The sequence below is a fragment of the Megascapheus bottae genome, chromosome 7, assembly GCF_031878675.1.
Source record: "Megascapheus bottae isolate mThoBot1 chromosome 7, mThoBot2.hap1, whole genome shotgun sequence".
Taxonomy (NCBI): Eukaryota; Metazoa; Chordata; class Mammalia; order Rodentia; family Geomyidae; genus Megascapheus; species Megascapheus bottae.
In genome coordinates, this window is record NC_143515.1 from 12,768,970 (window position 1) to 12,789,650 (window position 20,681).

Consider the following 20,681-nt stretch of genomic DNA (forward strand, 5'->3'; position numbering starts at 1 on the left):
CTTGCATTTTTCTCACAGATTAAAAGAATCTGTGGAGATTTCCCATCATCCCACTGCAGGGGGCCGAGGGGGAGAAGCAGGGATCCCTGTTCCCTTTGCCTAAGTGCTGTGTGTTGATGCCAAATCTTATTCTGGTGTTGTTTTTCCTTGTGGTACTTGGAATGGAACCCAGAGCCTCAGCCATGCGAAGCATGTACTCTAACACTGAGCCACATCCCCAGCCCCTTCATGACATTTCTGTCTCACAGTCTCAGGGTCTGGGATTATAGATGGTACCAGCTCTTTGCAGGGAGCTCTAATCTAGAAAGGCATTCATTTCCACAAAGTGCAGTGCCTTCCTCCTTCCTGAACCCTGAGTTTTCTGGTACCATCTGGCCAGACTTCTCCTCAGGTAATAGAGGGTGGGGGCCCTGGACATTATAAGTAGACCTATTCCTCAGAGGCCATTCTTAAAGCAGATTGAAATGGTCACAGGGATGGGGGTGGAGGAAGAGTGAGAGAAAGAAAATGAAAGCATCTTTCATCTCCTGAGGACCAAGTTGGGAGGAAGGAATCGCTTTTGAAGATCATAGAGCAGTGGTAGCGCATGCCTTTAATTCTAACTACTTGGGAAGCTTGAGGTCTGAGGATCTTGGTTTAGAGCTAGCCCAAGCAGGAAAATCCTTGAGATTCTTATCTTCAACTAAGATAAGATTCTTATCTTCAGCCAGCAATGGAACTGTGGTTCAGGTGGTAGAACACCAGTCAGGAGCAAAAATGCTAAAGAAGAATGCTCTGGCCCTGAGTATAAGCCCCAATACTAGCACAAAAATAAAAGAACAAGGTGGTGCATTCAGTAGTGATCCCCACTGGTGCCATCGCTGCTTCTGTTTCTGCATGAGTTTATTTCTAGGCTCTGTCACATATCACTCCAGAAGTGGCCATCTGGCTCTTCATGGTCAGGTGTTAGCTTCCCAGGTGTTAGGTATGATGTTGTGAGCACCATCTACTCAGAAATTCATCAATGTGCTTTCTGTGCTTTCTTGGGGTAGCTAAGAGCATATAATACGCATATGTATCCACACACAGGTACAGTCTAGGCCACCAGGTAGAGACGTGATGGGAAGTTACGTCAAAGGGCTGTGAGTGCTGGGTGCGAGCTCCCATTTCCTGGGCTTATTTCTCTGCTGATCAAAAACACATAGTTCACATAAAGCTGTGGCCCAGGGACCTCAGAGGGGCCTCTCCCAGGAGATGGTCACTCGAGGAGCAGAGGAGTCTCCACAGCACATCTGAGAACCTTCTATCTATTGCACAGGAAGACCTATGGGTCATGTGTCAGCCACATCAGCTGTCCTTGCATTTGTGCACGCGTGCGCGCGCGCGCGTACACACACACACACACACACACACACACACACACACACACACACACAGTGTCCAGCCTCATTACAGCCACAGCCCAAAAGACAAGAGAAAGTATATGGACTCACACATGAGATGTCATATCTAGGACTGTGGATAAAGACTGGTGTGTTGACATAGCTCAGTGGGTGTTGATAATTTCTATCTACCTAAGGCCAAGTGGAAAAAGAACTTAGGAAAGGATTCACTATGTTTTCTTCTTTAGCTGAAAAATGACAACTCTTATAATCCTAGCTTCTCAGGAGGCTGAGATCTGGAGGGCTGCAGTTTGAGCCAAGGCAGAAACATTTTACCAGAATCTATCTCCAAATGATAAGCAGGACTGGAGGTGTGGCTCAGGTCTAGCATGCCAGCCAAGTCAAGGTCCTAGTTCAAACCCTAGTTACTGTCTTCTCTCTCTCCACAACCCCACAAAAGATCAGCCCCTGTGGTCAAACACTTATGATCCTCAAGCCATTGAGGATGGGAACCTAGTTCCACAGAGGTGGACCACCATGTTTCTTTCTCACCATGCCATGTTTGAGGCCATGGTCAGTTACTCTACCCCATCCACTCCAGCCACCAAGGCTATAGAACTCAAGTCAGGAGGTTGTATGAGATGTGCCCAGAAGAGACATGTCTTTGGTCTTATTGGCCATGAGCACAGCCTTGTGCTGGCAGTAAGACTCTTCTGAGCCAAAATTCTGGGTGACAAGCTGTCGATCTTCAGAGAAAAAAAAATAATCAAATACAAAGTCATTTGGGAAAGTTTGAAAAAAAAAAAGATAAAGATGAGAAAGTATAATAAATGCTATTTATAGGTTGTAAGTCTCTCAGAGGTGCTTGGAACACACACACACACACACACACACACACACACACACACACACACACACACACACACACACACACACACACACACACACACACACACACACACACACACACACACCCTACACCTATTCTGCCTGAGAATGTGTTTAGAATTGTCTCCAGATGGCTACAGTATCTGTGTCAGCAGTTCCCAAGTAGTCGCATATTTAAAAGTAAAGTCATGCCATTGGTTCACTGCCTCTGGACACTGACAGGTGAGCTGTGTGTTTCAGGACAAGGGCTCGAGCCTGGAACCTCCCCCACACTTCAGCGCCCTGGACGCGGGCACCCCGGGCCTCGACACCAGCCCTTCACCATCAGCGTCTTCCAGGAGCTCCCACAAGTCCTCACACACAGCCATATCAGAACCCACCTGTGAGTGCCAGTCCATGGGAGGGTGGTGAAGGGACCTATCAGACCACAGGGTACAGAGTCCCTCGAAGTCCCTGGGCCTGAGTGGGAGCAGGGCTGTGTTTACACAAAAAACAGACGTCTTGCCATCTGTACCCTCCGTATGTCCTTCCTTACTGACCTCCCTCTCAATCCCCTTCAACACTAGTGTCTTATGTCCATGCCAAGCAATGGTGACACTGTGGGCCAGATAGCTTAGCTACTCCTTGGCAAGGCAGGTGGTTAGCCTATGTGGTGAACTAAAATCTGGGAATTGTTTGTGGTGTCTCCTTCCACCTCCCAGGTCGGGCTTTTGTAATTCTGCTAGGCTATTGCAGAAGGTGGCTTCCCTTTATGCAAGGTCCCCCAAGGCTATGGTCACTGTGCCCCTCTTGCTGAGAAGGCAGGTAAGACTTGTGGGTGGGGAAAGTCATGCCTTCCTTTCTTCCAGCCACGCCCACCAAGCTGATGGCAGAGACCAGCATCACAGCTTTGCCAAGATCATCCACACTGCCTCAAGAATTGCCAGTGGCTGGGCTAAGCCAGGGAGCCACAATACCGGTACGTGTGTGTCTCCCACCTTCTCATGTGATGTGAGTAACAAAGCCACAGCCACAGTTCTCCCTGGGGACTCAGTCTCATCCTTCATAGCACCTGGTTGTCAACATGCCACCTTCCTGCCTGCTCTCTCCACCAGAATTCTGCAGCTGTGCCTGAGAAGCTTGAGTGACAAGTTATATCTGCAAGCAGGGCATGAGCAAGTGCGTTTGGTTCCTCTCCAATGTGTTCTGGGATTGCCCCTGAGCTGTGACTGCTGGTTTTCTAGATCTTGCCTGTCCAGAATGGGCCATTTTGCCATGGGCAGTGGCCCAGAATGGCTGTACAGCTAAGGTGTGATTGAGCCCTGTGCCTGGGGTTTCTCACTCAGCGTGAACCCACCCATTGGGAATCTAACCACTGATGTCCTCGGTGATGCATTCCATCGTGATGCTGTTTATAGTCTTTAGGGGCAGTTTGGGGACAACTTCACAAGAGTCCTTTTCCTTTCTTTTAAATACAAAACAAACCAAACAAAGCTTTCAGCAGCTCAAAATCCTGGGGAGTTTATCCCTTGTTTCTGCCCCTTCCTGTCTTCTCCCCTTGCCTTCCCAGCCTCTCAAGAGCCCAGGAGCAAGGGAGTAACTCAGCTTGTTTCTCAGGGAGTCTCTTAAGATTCCAGTCGACTAGTGACACTATCCAGTGTCCATTGCCCAAATGAGATCCTGGATAGAGATGTGCAGGTTTGCCTGTCTATATTCCTGCTGGGCAGAAGGGTAGAGCACAAGCCCTTGCTGACTAAAGTGCATTCCTGTGGGACTGGCTGGTCACAGTACTTAGAAGACAGAACAGCTCAGTCCACTGAATATAGACTCCAGAAGCAGGAGTCAAGACCCTATATGCTCCAGGAGTGTGTTCAAAGGCCATCCTACTCAGGAAGCAGAGCAGCCCAGACCAGAAGTCTTCAGGCTCAGCCATTCATCCTAGGTCTTGCAGGAAGGCCTCCTTTTAACTGAAGAAGCCTACCAAATGAGAGCTGCACCCCTGGAATAGCCCAAGAGCAGACAGTTAACAACCCTTTTTCTTCCCCAGACCCCTCTGCCCTCCCCATCCACCTGTGACCTCACGCAACAGCTCCTGCCGCAGACCATTTTGCAGACTCCGCCGGCAGCTCCCATGGCACAGGTGAATCTGGGACTTGGGACAGAGTCCAAGACAGCCTCTGAGCCGTGTGCTAGCACCAAGGTCCTGCAGTAGGGTGGGGGGGGTCTCCTGAGACACACATGGATCATACGTCGTCATCTTTATACCTGGCTTGTCTACCACACTTGGCTTATACATTCCCCGAGTTCTTTTGCCCCTTGTCCCATCCTCCTCCCAATCATCTTTGTTTATCTGTCACAACTTTTTAGCTTCTTTTGGGGGAGGGAGGGGCATGAAGTCAAGATGAGGGCTTTCTTCACTCAAGTCTGGCACTTAATTGCTTAAGCTACACGTCACTTCTGGCTTTTTTTTTTTTCTGGTTAGTTGGAGATGACAATCTCTGGACTCTCCTGCCTAGCTTTAAACTGGGATCTTCAGAGCTGTCTCCTGAGTATCTGGGATTCCAGGTGTGAGCCTCCAGCACCCAGCTTCCATTCCCACTTTAGGACTACAGATTGGCAGTGAGGTTGGAGGCTGCATGGCATAGGGAGACTCCAAGAGAAGCCAAAGGCTATTGAGTCCAGCACTGTACAGACCACTCACAATGGCGCCAGTAAAACTGTCAGAATTTAGTGGGTTAGTTAGTCTGTCATGGAGCTTGAACTCTGGGCCTGGGTGCTGTTCAGCTCAAGGCTAGTGCTCTACCACTTTGAGCCACAGTGCCACTTCCAGTTTTTTGGTGGTTAATTGGAGATAAGAGTCTCATGGACTTTCGTGTCCAAGCTGGCTTTGAACTGCAATCCTCAGATCAGCCTCCTAAGTAGCTAGGATTACAGGTATGTACCACTGGTACCCAGCTCCCTGTCAGAATTTAAACTCTTCATTAGACTTCACTTGCAATGGTAACTGTCTTTGATCTGTCAGGTACACTGTAATTAATAGTAACTGTGTTCTTTGAGACATTCTTATTTTATTTTGTTTTGTTTGAACAGCCTGGGATTTAGAATCAGAACCTTGTGCTCATTCTGGCTCACTGTTGGGCTGGTCCTCTACCACTTGAGCCATTCCTCCAACTTGGTTTGTGCTAGTTATTTTAGAGAGGGAATCTAGCACTTTTCTGCTCAATCTGTCTTTGAACCAGAACTTGTAAATCACAGTCTCTTGAAGGGCTAGGAGTATAAGCATGAACCACCAGCAGCTGGCTCAGATGCACCTTTCTTCCAGTATTTTCTGTCTACATACAGAGGACAGCTCTATTGACTTTCCAAGTCAGCTGGTCCTCCCCATCCCCACCTCGAGTATAATGATTATATTTCTCAGTTTCCACTCAATCCCTTACCAGTGTTACCAGTGTTACATTCTGTCAGAGACAGGGAAAATAGAATCCAAATTCTGGAAAGTCGTTGTCTGAATAACTGACAGCTTTTCCAAAAAGCCTCTTTTGCTTAATAATATATTTCTAAAATCTCCCCCCCCCCGCTCCCCGCCTGGGGATTGCAGCTCAAATCCAACCTTGGCAGAACATTCCCTGTGAGACTTACTTGTGGCTCAAAACGGTAGAGCAGTAGTCTTGAGCAAAAGAGCTTAGGGACAGTGCCCAGGTCCTGAGTTCAAGGCCCACCATTGACTAAATGAATTAAATGTTTCTCTCTAACTTAGAGTAGATCTACAAAAGACCACAGTCAAGCTTAAACTGACATGCTGAATTTAAATCCCTTTATAACACTATTTAAAGATAATTTAAAAAATATTTTTGTGTGCCAGTACTGGGTCTTACACTTCTCTTGGCTTTTTCACTGAAGGCTCTGCAACTGAAGTCAGAGCTCCACTCCCAACTGTTTTATTGGTGAATTAGAGATGAGTATCTTAGTACATTTTTTTATCCAGGTTAGCTTCAAACCATGGTCCTTAGATTTCAGGCTCCTGAGTAGCTAGGATTATGGAAATGAGCCATCAACACCTGACCAAAACATACAAATAAAAGAGCTGAGGCTGTAACTCAGCAATACAGAGCGTGTCTCCTGTGCTCTAGGTCCTTAGCTCCAGCCTGGACACAAGAGGAAAAACAAGACTGGGGCACTGCCAAATCCTATGTCCTAGCCCCAGGCCACTCTCAGAGCCTGCTCAGCTGTAGGTAGAGCTGAAGATCTGAACCAACCATAGCAGCTTCCATGTCTTTTTTCTTCATTAAATACCTGATACATGTGGCTTGCTAGGTAGAATGTTCTTCCAAATTCCAGCTGAGTGTTTTGATTGGTTATACTGCAGTGGAGGTTTTTATGGGGCAGGCAGATGAAGTATGATATAAAAGTCACTCTGATTGAGATGGTCCAGGGACTGAGAGTGGCTTGCTAGCCAATCTCTTAGCCTCAGAGTCACACTCTGACCTTACTTTATCCAGCTGGGTGACCTTGAGCAGGCATGACACAGGTTTACGGGAAGTGGGTCAGTTCATTTCTGCTTGTCTGGGGCAATGGCTGGCATATGTGAGTGTCTTCCAGTGACAGCACTTGTCATTCTTATGGCCCTTATTGGTTTGCTGCTTCAAGGGTTGTAGTCAGTCATGGCATTGTCTGGTATGTGCTATGTGTCTTTACCCACCCGGGTACTCTGATAGTCCCTGTGTGCAAGGCCAAAGGGCCAAAGACAGAAAAGAAAAAGGTTCTGAAGGCATTTGCCGAAGAGTGGGTGAGAAGCAGACTAGGGAAATTTTATATAAAGATTGCTAGAGTAGAGGGAAGCATTGTATAGGATGGGAGAGAGAGAAGGATGAAGGGAGAGAGGGAAGAAGGATTAGGAAGATGGGGTGGAGGGAGGAAAGGGAAGAGGAGTGGGGAAAGGGAAGAGGAGGGAGGAAGGAAGAAAGGAAAGGAGGGAGGGAGTGATGAAGGAGAGGGAAAGGGGAAAGAAGGAAAGGGGAGGGAAGAGAGGGAAAGAAGGAAAGGAGGAGGAAGAAGCTGAAAAAGAAAGGAAAAAGAATGGAAGAAGGGAGGAAAGGGGAAAAAAAAGAAAAGGGAAGCCCTTAGGCTGGGCGTTTGGCCTAGTGGTAGAGTGCATGCCTAGCATGCACAAAGACCCAGGTTTGATTCCTCAGTACCACATACATAGGAAAAGCCAGAAGTGGTGCTGTGGCTCAAGTGGTAGAGCTCTAGCCTTAAGAAAGCCCAAGAACAGTGCTCAGGCCCTGAGTTCAAGCCCCAGGACTGGCAAAAAAAAAAAAAGAACAAGAAAAGAAAAAAGAAAAGGGAAGCCTGGCTCTGTGGCTCAAGCCTATGATCCTACCTACCTAGGAAGTATAAATCAGGGAATTGTGATTCACGATTAATGTGGAATAGGGTGAGTTTTTTTCATATATTTTTATTGTAATTAATATAAGGGTTACATTATATTCACCAGATAGAAGGTGCATTACTTCACAAGCATTGATATCCTTTCTCATGTAAGGGTGAGTTTTTAAGACCACCTCAACCAATGGCTGGGCAGAGTGATGTGTACCTGTTACCTCAGCAATTCAGGCTGGCACAAAGCAAAATTCTCAAAAATAACTAGCACAGTGGGAATGGGAAGGAAAACCTCAGAAAGGGCAAGGGAAACAGTAACATTGTCAAAAGGAATAGTCTCTTTACCTGACTTACGTAACTGTAACCCTTCTGTTATATCACCTTTATAATAACAAAAATCTTTTTTTAAAAAAATTAAAAATAACCAACCACAGAAAGGGCTAGTGGAGTGGCTCAAGTGATAAGAGCACTTGCCTATCAATTTCAAGGCCAAAGGTACAACAGAGAAACCAAAGGATAGAAAAGAATATCTCAAGTCCAGAAAACTCATTTGCCTTGGGAATTGGGAGCCACAGCCTTAGAAGTCCCAGCAGCCCCTGCTAACATCGTGTCATCTGAAGGGGCATCCTGTGTCATAGTAGACAGGTGGCAGGAGACAGAGGTGGACTGGAAGATCTTCCTAAAGCCAGCCTTTGTCCCAGGGAGCATTAAGGGGTACAGGCAAGGGAGACTGGATGTTTCTACGAAGTGGACATGAACAGCCACTCCCATCTCCCTTCTGTGTGTAGGTGTGAGGCTTGCACTCAGGGCCTGGATGCTGTCCTTTAGTGTTTTCACTCAAGGCTGGTTCTCTACCTCTTGAACCACAACTTTGCCCCAGCTTTTTTTTTCCAGTTAACTGGAGATAAGTCTCATGGACTTTCCCATCCAGGCTGGCTTCCAGCTGAGATCCTCAGATTTCAGACTCCTGAGAAGCTAGATTGACAGGTATGAGCCATCGGCCTCTCTGACCCCGGGAGTGTTCTTTTCTGCACTGGCACAGCAGCAAGTGAGCCTGAGGGGAAGAGGGAAAGGCTGGAAGGTCTCCACAGTCCCCTCCCCACTGGGGAGCTCCAGGATCAGAGTTAAGACATGGCTCTGAAGTGTCTGTGATGGCCTCACCATGCCTTCAATGACCAAGAGAGAAAACAAAAAGAAAAAGACTCAGATGCTGTCCTTTGACCTTCATCCCCAGCACTGGGCTTCCTCCTGACTAAATCTAGAATCTGTATATAAGCAGGGCTTCTATCATGCTCTGATTCTCTGAGCTTCCCTGCCTACAGTGTGGTAAATCGGTCTTGAGATCCAGCTGGGCCTACTGTCACCATCAGCCTGAGAAAGACTTTGCCTGGAGACCATAGAACATAGTACCCTTGGGCCAGAGCATGGCCTAGTGGTAAAGTACTTACCTAGCATGCATAAAGCCCTAGGTTTGATTCCTCAATACCACATACACAGAAAAAAAAAAATGAAGTGGTAATCTCATGTGGTTACTGTATCTGACTTGGTTATATGGTATGCTGTTTGTTTATTTGAAATAGGGAAGGGAAGGGGGAAAACAAGATTATTGGGAGGGGGTAGAAGGAGGGAAATGGGGATTAAAAACATGAGAAGGGGTGGGTATCAATGTGTGAGAAATAATGTACCCACTTCCTGATGAGTGTAACTGTAATCCCTCTATACATTACCCCGACAATAAAAAAGAATAATTAAAAAAAAAACTGAAGTGGTACTGTGGCTCAAGTGGTAGAGTGCTAGCCTTGAGAAATCCCAAGGACAGTGCCCAGGCCCTGAGTTCAAGTCCCAGGACTGGCAAAAAAAAAAAAAACCCATCCCCAGCTCTTGATTGCTAAGCTCAGCTGAGCTCCGGGCTGGAAGGGCCTGCACACAGGCATGCCCAAGCTGTCTGCCAACAGAATAAGTAACTCCTTGATCTGGTTGTGCTTTTGACCTTGTGTCCCCCTCCCTCCATCCCCTGAAGTTCTCAGCACAGTTCAGCATGTTCCAGACCATCAAAGACCAGCTGGAACAACGGACACGGATCCTACAGGCCAACATCCGGTGGCAGCAGGAAGAACTCCACAAAATCCAGGAGCAGCTCTGCCTGGTCCAGGACTCCAATGTCCAGGTATGTCCCTGCCCTGGTGGGGGGGACTCCATTTCCCCAGTCTGTGGGCCAGTCCTTGGGCCCTGAGTCCGCTACTTAAGACAGGTAGAGCTTTCCTAGAACCCCTCTGAAGCACTTCACTGGGCTCCATATGCTTAGGAAATGTGGAAATACCCACATGAGGCCAGGGGAGAAAAGAGGAATGCACTGTCTATACTGTGGCTTGAGGGGGGGCAGCACAGGGAGGGTCCCCCCCATTCACTGGTCCCCATGAGCCAGGCAGGACACTGGTCAGTGTGGCAAAAGCTGCTCTCGTGTTAATGCCAGATACACTCCTTGGAATCCTGCGGGGCCATTTTAATTTGAGAGGGAAGACTGTGTGCTAGATCTCTCCTGAATATAAATTATTTAGCAGATGTGGGCAGTTCATCCAGCTCCGCAGGAGGCTGAGATCTAAGGATCGAGGTTTGCAGGCAACCCAAGCAGGAAAGCCCATGAGACTCTTGTCTCCAACTAAACACCAAAAAGCCAGAAGTGGAGCTGTGGCTCAAGTGGTAGAACACCAGCTTATACACAAGGAACAGCACCTAGGCCCTCAGTTCAGACTTTATGTGCGTGTGTGCACGCGCGCGCACGCACACACACACACACGGTAGATGTTTTTCTTTTTTAACTAAATTTTGCCTGTTTTAGTCCAGGACCTGTCCTCACAATTATCCTGAGGATCTGTCTTCCATTGCAAATGTAATTCTAGCAAAACATGGAGTCTGCCTGGACCACAAAGCCCTGCAGCTCTCTTTAGACAGATAAGATAGCTCAGGACATTTTCCTCCTGCTTCCCTGTCTGCTATGTGGACCCTCCTCTGGCCACCCAGCTTCTGAAGCTCAGTGTCGCCTCCATCAGACAGGGGTGGCATATAGCAGAAGCAAATGTACAAGAGAATTTGCACAGGAGGTCAGTTGCCTGGAAACGCCTGTTCCTGGCTGTCCTGCCTCCTATGCGGTGATGGGGACCAGGAGTGACACATCTGCTCCTCTCATTCCTCCTAAGCAGCACCCTCACCCATGGACAGGACCCCAGCTAAGGGCAGGCCGCCACTCTGCTGCATCCACAGCCCAGACCTCTGTGACCACCGTACAGGCAACAAGTATCACACAGACAGCTAGGACCATACCCGGAGTCCTGCCTCAGGCATTCTTACATACACAAGGGTGGTTCCAAGCATTGAAAGGGGTTATCAAGCTATCAAAGTACTAAGAAGCCTGTGTCTCTGTGTCTCTGTGTCTGTACTGGAGGCTTGAACTCAGGGTCTTGAACTCACCCTTTGCTTTTTCACTCCTGCCTGATACTCTACTACTACTTCAAGAGCCACACCTCTATTTCAGACTTTTTGCTGATTAATTAGAAATAAGAGTCTTGTGGACTTTTCTGCCCAGCTGGCCTTACCCTGGGATCCTCAGATCTCAGACTCTTAAGTAGCTAGAATTATAAGTGTGAGCCACCAGCACCCAGCCAAGCAGCCCCTTTTTACATATTCTTTCCCAGTTATAGCATTCTCTCTGCTGATCCCAGGGCCTGGTTGGTAAACACAGAACATGCCCGATTGCAGTTACTTGAGTAGATTTTTCACACTACCGGGAAAGGGGACGCTGAGCTAGGGAGTGCTCACACTAAGGCCTGTGAAAATCCATCACAGGGCTTCGTCGGCTTCCTGCATCAGCACAAGAGCTAGGCTTGCAAACAACACATCACAAACTCACCAATTACATCACAGAGAACCCGAGTTTTTCCTCATTGACCAGAACATTTCTTGAGCTCCCCAAAAGCGCCTGAGCTCTGGACAAGGCAGAGAGGAAATCAGCTCCTCCGGTCTTTTCTTCCTTGGGCCTGATCTTGGCAGTGGAATTTTCCAAAGAGCGTGGAAATCTACAGATAGTCAAATCAGAAATTTCCTCCAGCAGTCAGCAAACACATCCTACAATGCCTAACTAAAATGTGGCCTTTGTTTTTAAGGAGACATTCTGTGATTTAAGTGTACAGAATAAGCAAGTGAAAAGTTCAACCACCCCCCAACACATCCCTGGAAGAGTGGGATAGCCAGGCACCCAGTGGCCTTTTATCCTAGCCATTCAGTAAGCTGATATCTGAGGATCACTGTTCAAAGCCAGCCCAGGATGAAAAGTCCATGAGACTCTTATTTCTAATTAATCACCAAAAAGCTGTAAATAGAACTGTGACTCAAGTGGTAGAATGCCAGCATTGAGTGAAAAAGCGAATGGAGAGCACCCAGGCCCTGATTTTAAGTAAGCCAACAAAAATAGTGACTAAAAGGTTCATTTGTTCTAGAGAACAAGAAACTTTTTCTACTTGAATTAGGGAACAATATTTTCCATAACATTGACTCTGACAGTCTTTAAAGGAGTATTGTCATGCTCATACCTGTAATCCCACCTACTCAGGAGGCTGAGATCTGAGGATTGCAGTTGAAGTCAGCTTGGGCAGGAAAGTCCAGGAGACCATTACCTCTAATAAACTACTCAGAAAAAGCCAGAAATGGCAGTCATAGGATAGAGCACAAGCCTTGAGCAAAAGAAGTTCAGGCGCAGGCCCTGAGTTCAAGCCCCACAACACACACACACACACACACACACACACACACACACACACACACACACACACTATTAAGCCACAGAATTCTCCCTTAGCCAGGTACCAGTGGCTCATGCCTGTTATCCTAGTTATTCATGATGCTGAGATCTCAATGATTATGATTTAAAGCCAGTCCAGGCAAAAATAAAATAAAATTCACAAGATGCTGCAAAATAACCAGGGAAAAAGTCAGTAAATGTGGCTCAAGTGGTAGAGCATCAGCTGAACCTGCAAGGTGAGCAAAACCCCTGAGTTCAAACATACAGTATCCCTCCCTCCCCCAAGTTCTTTATTGTTAAAGCAGAGGCATGCACGAACGTTTGCAGTAGCAAAGCAGGATTCTCATATTCTTTTATCCTGAAATGGACTTTATTTCTTTTTCACCTGATTAGTTCAAAAACTTTATGAGACTGTGTTTATGATGCTTGATTATTATTTTTTTTAATGGAGTTAGGCAAGAGAGACCCTGTAAAAAGCTACGGATGCACTAAAAGTCCCCGTTTTGCATTTTCAATCAGCGAGAGGCTGCCTCTTGTTCTTCTGGAAGCATGAGCGCCCTCTGCTGGCTACTCAAATTAATTCCTAAAAGGACAGCTGTAAGGAATGTAGTGGTAATTACATGCACTTTGCTTGGTTCCTTCTACCATCCATCAATCTCTCTCTCCTCCTGTGCAACTTTCCATCTATCTATCTGTCTGTCTGTCTGTCTGTCATCCACTTATCTACCCATCCACTAGTGACTGAACATGGATAGGGCCTGGCTTACACCATGAATCATGGAAGCTTCGTGCCGTTGTTGCATTCTATGTTTCTTTCCCAAGGGGCTTTCCTCATTCTCATAAGAAGCTGGTAAGCCAACATGAACTATAAAAAGTATACCAAATTCTGTACAGAGCACCTGATAAACACTCTGTCAGCTGGTATTCACTTGACTGTGACCTTCATGAAAGCAGGGACAGTGTCTCACCAACCTGCTGCTAAGTCTACTGCTGCATCATGAACTGTTTCCAGGCCGAGCTAGGGATGGGTGGCACATGCCTCTAATCCCAGCTAGTTAGGAGGCAGAGGCGGGATGATCAGGCCTCTAGCACAAGGTCCTGTTTACAAACGAACTGAAAGCAAAATGACGGAGATGTATCTCAAGCAGAAAATGGTTGCCGAGCAAGCACAGGCTGCGTTCAATCTCCATGACTGCCGAGGGGGAGAAAAAGAACATAAATCTTCAGGCACAGTGTAATCCCAGCTGTCCAGAAGCCAGAGAGAGGGAGGTATCCCCATGAGTGTACCACCTGCCTGCAAGTTCAAACCCTAGTACTGCCATAAAGCTAAAAATGGAAGAAATCTGTCTTCTTCCTGTTAACAGGGAAGACAAAGGTGCTTGCTGTGCACCTGGCCTGGCCAGAGCTTCACAGGGGCTTCTCTTCTGCTCCCAGATGTTTCTGCAGCAGCCTTCTGTGTCCCTGAACTTCAGCAATGCCCAGCGGCCCGAGGCTCCGCAGCAGCTCCAGCAAAGGCCAGGTGCAGCCGCCCCGCCCCAGCTCGCAGCCAGTTCCCAGCTGGCAGGGCCCATGGCCTCCGCCCAGGTCACAAGCCAGCACCTGCTCAATGAGCCAAGCGTGCTCTCCACCCAGGTAATGTGCCTGTCCCCAGCCCTACCCTGTCTCTTGTGCGTTGAGAACCGCCACCATCTCCCAGTCAGACCCGGTCCCTGGTGGATAAAGTGACTCTTGAATGGAGATGCATTATGAAGTCCTGAGCCCCTCTTTGCAGGGACCCAAAGGGCTGAAAGTGGGGTGCTACTTCCCCTGAAACTTTCACATCCCCATGGTTCCTGGGGCCTCAGGGAGCTTGGGCTGAGCTCCTAGGCACAAAGAAACACGCAGGGTGAGAAATTCCCTTGCCCTCAGTTTTCCTATGAGGTAGGCACTGGAGAAAACCCAAGGACAGTCAAGTCCCTCATAGAGATGGGCATGGTAGTGCATGCCTGTCATTTCAGCTGCTCAGGAGGCAGAAACATGAAGATCATGGTTTGACAGCAAAGCAGTCTGGGCAGAGGTTGGCAAGACTCAAAAGCCAGATGTGGTGGTTCCCTGCCTGTATCCCAATACCAAGGGGATGGAGGCAGGAGCACCGCGATGCAAGACTGGCCTGGGCAAAGCTATCTGAAAAGCAACTAAAGGCAAAAGGATTGGGTGTGACTCAAGGGGTAGAGCACTTGGCTAGCAAGTTTGAGGCCCAAAGTTCCATCTCCAGGTTGCCATATAGCAAGATTTTGTACAACAAAAGCTCTAGAAACTGACACAACTGTAGGAGCAATACAGGAATGTGCAATCAGTGACACGGATAGAAGGGAAACGTTGCCAAGCCCACTCCCTCATTTGTTACTTCACTAGACAGATATTTGAGGCCTATGTGGCAGGCCCCAAATTCCTAAGAGTATTCCTGAGAGAGTATTGGTTAAAAATTATTAAAAAACAAAAACACTTTTGCTCCAAGGGGAGGGACATGAATGTGTAAAACTTACAGAATATCAAGTAACAATATAAATTGTACTGGCCAGAAAATGTGGGTGACCAGGAGTGGCCTCTTTGAGAAGACAGCATTTAAGCAAAGGCTCAGCTGAGGGGAGAAAGAATCAGCATCATGGAGAACATTCCACATAGGTAGCCTGGCATGTGCAAAGGCCTTGGGGCAGGAATGAGCTTGATAAGTTGGAGAAACAACACAGAGGTCCCTGTGTCTAAAAAGTGGAATTTGTGAGGCAATAATAATAATAGAGTTCAGTGTACAATTGTGATGTGTCTCCTAAGAGCCTGGCACTATCCAAGGCCCAGGGTATTTGATGAATCCTTGAAGAGCTTACAACAAGAAAGACAGTTATGAAATCAAAACAATCAGGACAGAGTCGGTACATCCTAAATTGCAGAAAAAGACTAGGGTGGGTCAGGGAATGCTATAGGGAAGTTTGCTGGAGGCATGACCTGGGTCGAGTCTTAAGTTTTCTCTATCCAATGACCTGACACTCCAGGCTCCAAAACCCATCCGAAGCTCCCAGCTGCTGCAGGGCAGTGCCCGCTCGGTGAACAGCAGGATGTCCCAGTTCAGCAGCGCCTCGGCTGTGCTCCCACCGGGCCTGAGTCTGACCACTTCTGCCTCCGCCTCCCAGGATGCCAGCCAGTGCCAGCCTAGCCCTGACTTCAGCCATGACCGGCAGCTCAGGTGTGGACTGCTCTCTCAGCTGCCTTGGCTACAGGCAAAACTCAGAGTCTAAAGACTCAGCACAACTGCTGAGTCTGCTCAGGAAGTGGCAGAAGAGAGTCGGGTGTTGGATCTGGGGTGAGAGTCAGCCAGAGCAGCCGCACTATGCCAGTCTGTCGGTGGTACTGGGTTTTCAGGACGCGTGCTTATCCGAAATCCCATTCTCTTCTCCGTGTGAAGGCTGCTGCTGAGCCAGCCCATCCAGCCCATGATGCCTGGGTCCTGCGATGCGAGACAGCCGTCAGAGGTCAGCAGGACTGGACGGCAAGTCAAGTAGGTGGCTGGGGCGGGGGGGGGGGGGGCTGAAAGAGGGGAGAATTGAGCTAAGGGGTCCTAGCCTTCCTCTTTCTCTTTCAAAGTAAATTATTGGGGCTTCGTGGGCCTGAGCTGGCAGACTCACTGTGGGTCTCTTGGTAAAGACGGGCAGGGGCTGGGAGTTTGGCCTAGTGGTAGAGTGCTTGGCTAGCATGCACCAAGACCTGGGTTTGATTCCTTGGTACCACATACATAGAGAAAGGCTGGAAGTGGTGCTGTGGCTCAAGTGGTAGAGTTCTCACCTTGAGAAAGCCCAGGACAGTGCCCAGGCCCTGAGTTAAAAGCCCAGGACTACCAACAAAAAAAGAAATAAAAGAAAAGGGCAAAATGTGCCCCACAGCCTTTGTGAAGAGTTCCCCCTAGAGTCCCTCCTCACCATTTACAACTTAAGCAGATGAAAACTAGTACCTACTCTCCATGCTTCAAACAAGGCCTAAGTGAAACAATATTCTCCCAGTTTGCAGTTACCTTTGGACTTCTTTGTAAGCCTAAACACTTCCCCCTGGTGGACAATCCTGGTAAATGCAGCCTTCCCCTCATTGCTCCAGAACAGCTCCAGCTGCCAGCTGACACTTTGAGCTCAACTGCTTCATGCTTCTGGCACTGTGACCCACAAGCATGAGACCTTGCAGACGTAGGGTTCTCCCACCCAGAGGCAGCCTCCCTGCTCTCACTTCCTGTCCTAGCCCATGCTCTGCTGCTATAATGAAATGCCACAGATGGTTTAACTTACAAGTACGCTCTAGGGGACAGGAAGCATTAAAGCAGCATTTGGCATCTGCTCCTTGTCCAGATTGGGCCTTGTGCTGCACTAGAACAAGGCAGAGGGCATCCCTGGGGGAGAGAGAGCTGGTACCTGCTCAGGCCTCCTCCTCCTTATAAGGCTACAGTCTCCATCATGGGGTCTACCCTCACGGCCTTATCTGCTTTCAATTGTCCCTTAAAGGCCCTACCTCCATTCTTGGGATTCAGTTTTCCGGGGGACACATTCAAGCCATGGCATCCCCCGATCTCATCCTTAGGACCAGAAGTAGACTTGCTCAGTTGGTAGGGGAAGGGTCACTGGAGGCATTGGGAAATCACTTATGCTACTAGAAAGGAGCTGCTTAGGCCAGCATCTGAGTGGAAAGAATGAGTCTGCTTCCATCACTTTTCAGTGATGTTTAAAATTCACTGAAGGTGGTGAGTGTCGCTTATTGGTAGAGTGCTAGCCTAGCCTGCATGAAGCTCTGGATTTGATTCCTCAGTATAACATCCAAAGAAAAAGCTGAAAATGGTGCTGTGGCAATAGTGGTAGAACATAAGCCTAGAGAGAGCCCAAGGACAGTGCCCACTCCCTGAGTTCAAGCCCTAGGACTGGCCAAAAAAAAAAAAAAAAAGCTCAGAAACAGTGCCCAGGCCCTGAGTTGAAGCCCCAGGACTGGGAAGCAGAAAAGAAAGAATGCACTAAACTAGGGAAAAGCTTTTTTTTCCTTCAGGAACTGTAACTGCCATTTTTGGTTATTGAAATAATTTCTACCTTCTCCATCTCCACTACTAACTCCATTGCCTGTGAAGTGTCAGGATCTAACACACACACACACACACACACACACACACACACACACACACACACACACACAAACACAGCAAGTGTGGATCCCCAAAACCTATTGCAGATGACCTCACTGAAGAAATTTGCTCTCTAAAAGTCAAATGCCAAGTAGGCTTCTGTGGTGTCATGTAATGCCTATTTCTGACCCACAATTCTCCACACCTTTCTCTCATGACGTTCTGTTTCCTTGTTAGGCCATTATCATCAACATTTATCATTTCTAAGATTGTGGTAAAATACACATACTATGATGGGTACCATTTTCATGATTTTTAAGTATATCATTCAGTGGCATTAGGTACAGCCATGCCGTTGTACCACTGTCACTACCATCCATCTCCAGAACTTTCTTCTCTTTCCAGACTGAAACTCTCCCCTGTTTAACCATCGATTCTCCACTCCTGCTGCCCTTGGCAACCCCTGCTCCATTTTCTGTCTCCCTGTCCCTTGGAGTAGTCTAGATTCCTCATACAGCATTTGTCCCCAGCTGACTGCCATTTACTCTACTTAGTGTGATGGGTTCAAGGTTCACTCATGTTGTAAGTGTGTCAAAAATGTCTTTCCTGGCCGGGAATTTGGCCTAGTGGTAGAGTGCTTGCCTAGCATGCACGAAGACTTGGGTTCGATTCCTTGGTACCACATACTTAGAAAAAGCTGGAAGTGGTGCTGAGGCTCAAGTGGTAGAGCTCTAGCCTTGAGAAAAATCCAAGGACAGTGCTCAGGTCCTGAGCGTAAGCCCAGGACTGGCAAAAAAAAAAAAAAAAAATGTCTTTCCTTTTAAGAGTAAGTAACATCACATTGTATGAATGTCTTTTTTTTTTATCAATTCTATCAATGAGTGCTTGTCCTATATCCACTATTTGGCTTCTGAATAACATTTCTGTGAGTGTACAAGTATTATTCACTACTTCTACGCACATACTCAAGAATGCTTAATGTTTCATTTTTTGAGGGGTCCTATACTGTTTTCCACAGTGTTTGCTCCATTTTACATTTCTGCCAGCATTGTATAAAAGCTTATAATCTCCACATCATTTCAACAAGTGTTTTCTATATATATTATATATGTATGTATAACACAATACTAAGTGGAGTCATAGGATGCTTTTTTTTTTTTTTAACTTTTTGCCAGTCCTGGGGCTTGAACTCAGGGCCTAGGCACTATCGCTGAGCTTCTTTTGCTCAAAGCCAGCACTCTACCACTTGAGCCACAGAGCCATCTCCACCTTTCTCTGTGTACGTGGTATGGAGGAATTGAACCCAGGGCTCCATGCATGCTAGGCAAGCACTCTACCACTAAGCCACCTTCCCAGCCTATAGGATTTTTTGGAAGACATTTTTTATAAATTGTGAGTGTTGACCCCTTATCAGGTATATAACTAACAATGCTTTCCTCCTATCTCACAGGGTGCTTTTCCCAGCTTGGGTAGTGCCCTTTGATGTACAATTTTGGGGGGTTTGTTTTTGTTTTTGTTTTTTTTAATTTTTTCATGTGCAACTCACCTACTCTCCTTTGTTGCCAGAGCGTTGGTGTTCTACCACTGCCTCTTTCTTAGCAGATCTGTTTTCTCCTTCCCATGTGAAACTACACAGGTATTCACAGAACCAGGCTGTGTTTCCAAGTCCAGACTCGCACCCCACCAGCAGCAGCGCCTCGACCCCCGTTCTGCTGATGGGGCAAGCTGTGCTCCACCCCAGCTTCCCCGCCTCCCAGCCTTCAGCCCTGCAGCCAGCACAGGCCCAGCAGCAGCCGCCACACTACCTACAGGTGGGCATGAGGGCCCACGGGAGCTACTTAGTTAGGAGCAGAGCGCAAGTCTCATCCTCCACACTCCACATTTGATGGGCTTGTTTCCAAGATTTCCCTGACTTTGGAAGAGAGGAAAGCTCCAGAAAAATTCTTATTGATTGCTTTTAATGCCCAAAGCTTATATAGTTGGTGTATGTATAACATCCAAATTACAAATAAGCTGTTAGGCCTCAAAAGGTTTTCTGCTAACATGGCCCCATTTTTTTTGTGCCAATACCACAGGTTGAGCTCAGAGTCTGGATGCTATTTCTTAGGTTTTTCACTTAAGGCTGGCATTCTACCGCTTGTGTCACACATCCACTTACAGCTTTTTGTTGGTTTGCTGGTTAACCACGGATAAGAGTCTCATGGATTTTTCTCCCTGGGCTGATTTTGAACTGCTCCTCATATCTCAGCCTCCTGAGTAGCTAGGGATATAGACAGAAACCAGTCCTAGGGCTTGAACTCAGGGCCTGGGTACTGTCTGTGAGCTTCCTTTGCTAAAGGATAGCATGCTACCACTTGAGCCACAGTGCTACTTCTGTTGTTTTCTGTGTATGTGCTACAAAGGAATTGAACCCATGGGATCATGCCTACTAGGCAAGCACTCTACCACCAAGCCACATCCCCAGCTACTGACTCATTTTTTTTAAAGAAATTTTTACCAACTTTGCATTATGATATGCCTGTATTTTTTGGAACAAGTCAACCATTTATAATTTTAGACAAATATATACACAAAAGTAAAATTAAATCACACTGAATTAAAGGTCTAGTGGACTGCCTTAATAAACATGAAAATTGTGAGATTGCAGCCTCTAGGAACATTTTCAGCACACTGACATGTGGTCACAATTCAGAAGGCAAAAATGACTTTAAACAGACGTGAAACACTGGGAGGAGGAGGAGGGGTGGGAGGCAGTGGTGGGCTGGGGTTTGGGGGGGCAAGCAGGGTGCATCTGATCCTCTCCATGGCTCTGGTGACCCCTTACATGTGTCTAGTCCCCACCCTGTCCTATGGGATTCAGCCCATTCCCTGCAAGGCTGCTGAGCGTCTTCAAGCAGAGGACACAATGCCATGGCAGCAGCATCTTTGAGGGGCAGAGATGATGGTCTGAATGGTAATTTCATCCCATCCATGATACAATTCTGAGCCCCTCTCCCCAGGCCAAGCCTTGTGGATGTCCACTCCTGCCGAGGCTTTGCAGAGCCTGCTAGTTCTCTGGTCACAAAGTGATCTGAGATAAGAATGCACAGGGCGTGGGGCGGCGGAATCCAAGCATCTTCTGTACTTGTGCTGTAGCAGTAGCATGCAAGGTCAA

The 20,681-nt window shown here is 47.5% G+C and overlaps 1 protein-coding gene across 3 annotated transcripts in view; it reads left to right on the forward strand.

Annotated features, from left to right (window-relative positions):
• Npas2 (neuronal PAS domain protein 2) overlaps positions 1 to 20,681 on the forward strand; it is a 174,195-nt gene that overhangs the window by 151,733 nt on the left and 1,781 nt on the right. For all 3 annotated transcript variants that reach the window (XM_090336518.1, XM_090336519.1, XM_090336520.1), the window contains 8 exons: positions 2,490 to 2,631; positions 3,098 to 3,207; positions 4,276 to 4,368; positions 9,628 to 9,774; positions 13,837 to 14,034; positions 15,432 to 15,622; positions 15,842 to 15,934; positions 19,164 to 19,338. In XM_090336518.1, the coding sequence (XP_090192644.1) occupies positions 2,490 to 2,631; positions 3,098 to 3,207; positions 4,276 to 4,368; positions 9,628 to 9,774; positions 13,837 to 14,034; positions 15,432 to 15,622; positions 15,842 to 15,934; positions 19,164 to 19,338 (1,149 nt within the window). The remainder of the gene's footprint in view (positions 1 to 2,489; positions 2,632 to 3,097; positions 3,208 to 4,275; positions 4,369 to 9,627; positions 9,775 to 13,836; positions 14,035 to 15,431; positions 15,623 to 15,841; positions 15,935 to 19,163; positions 19,339 to 20,681) is intronic.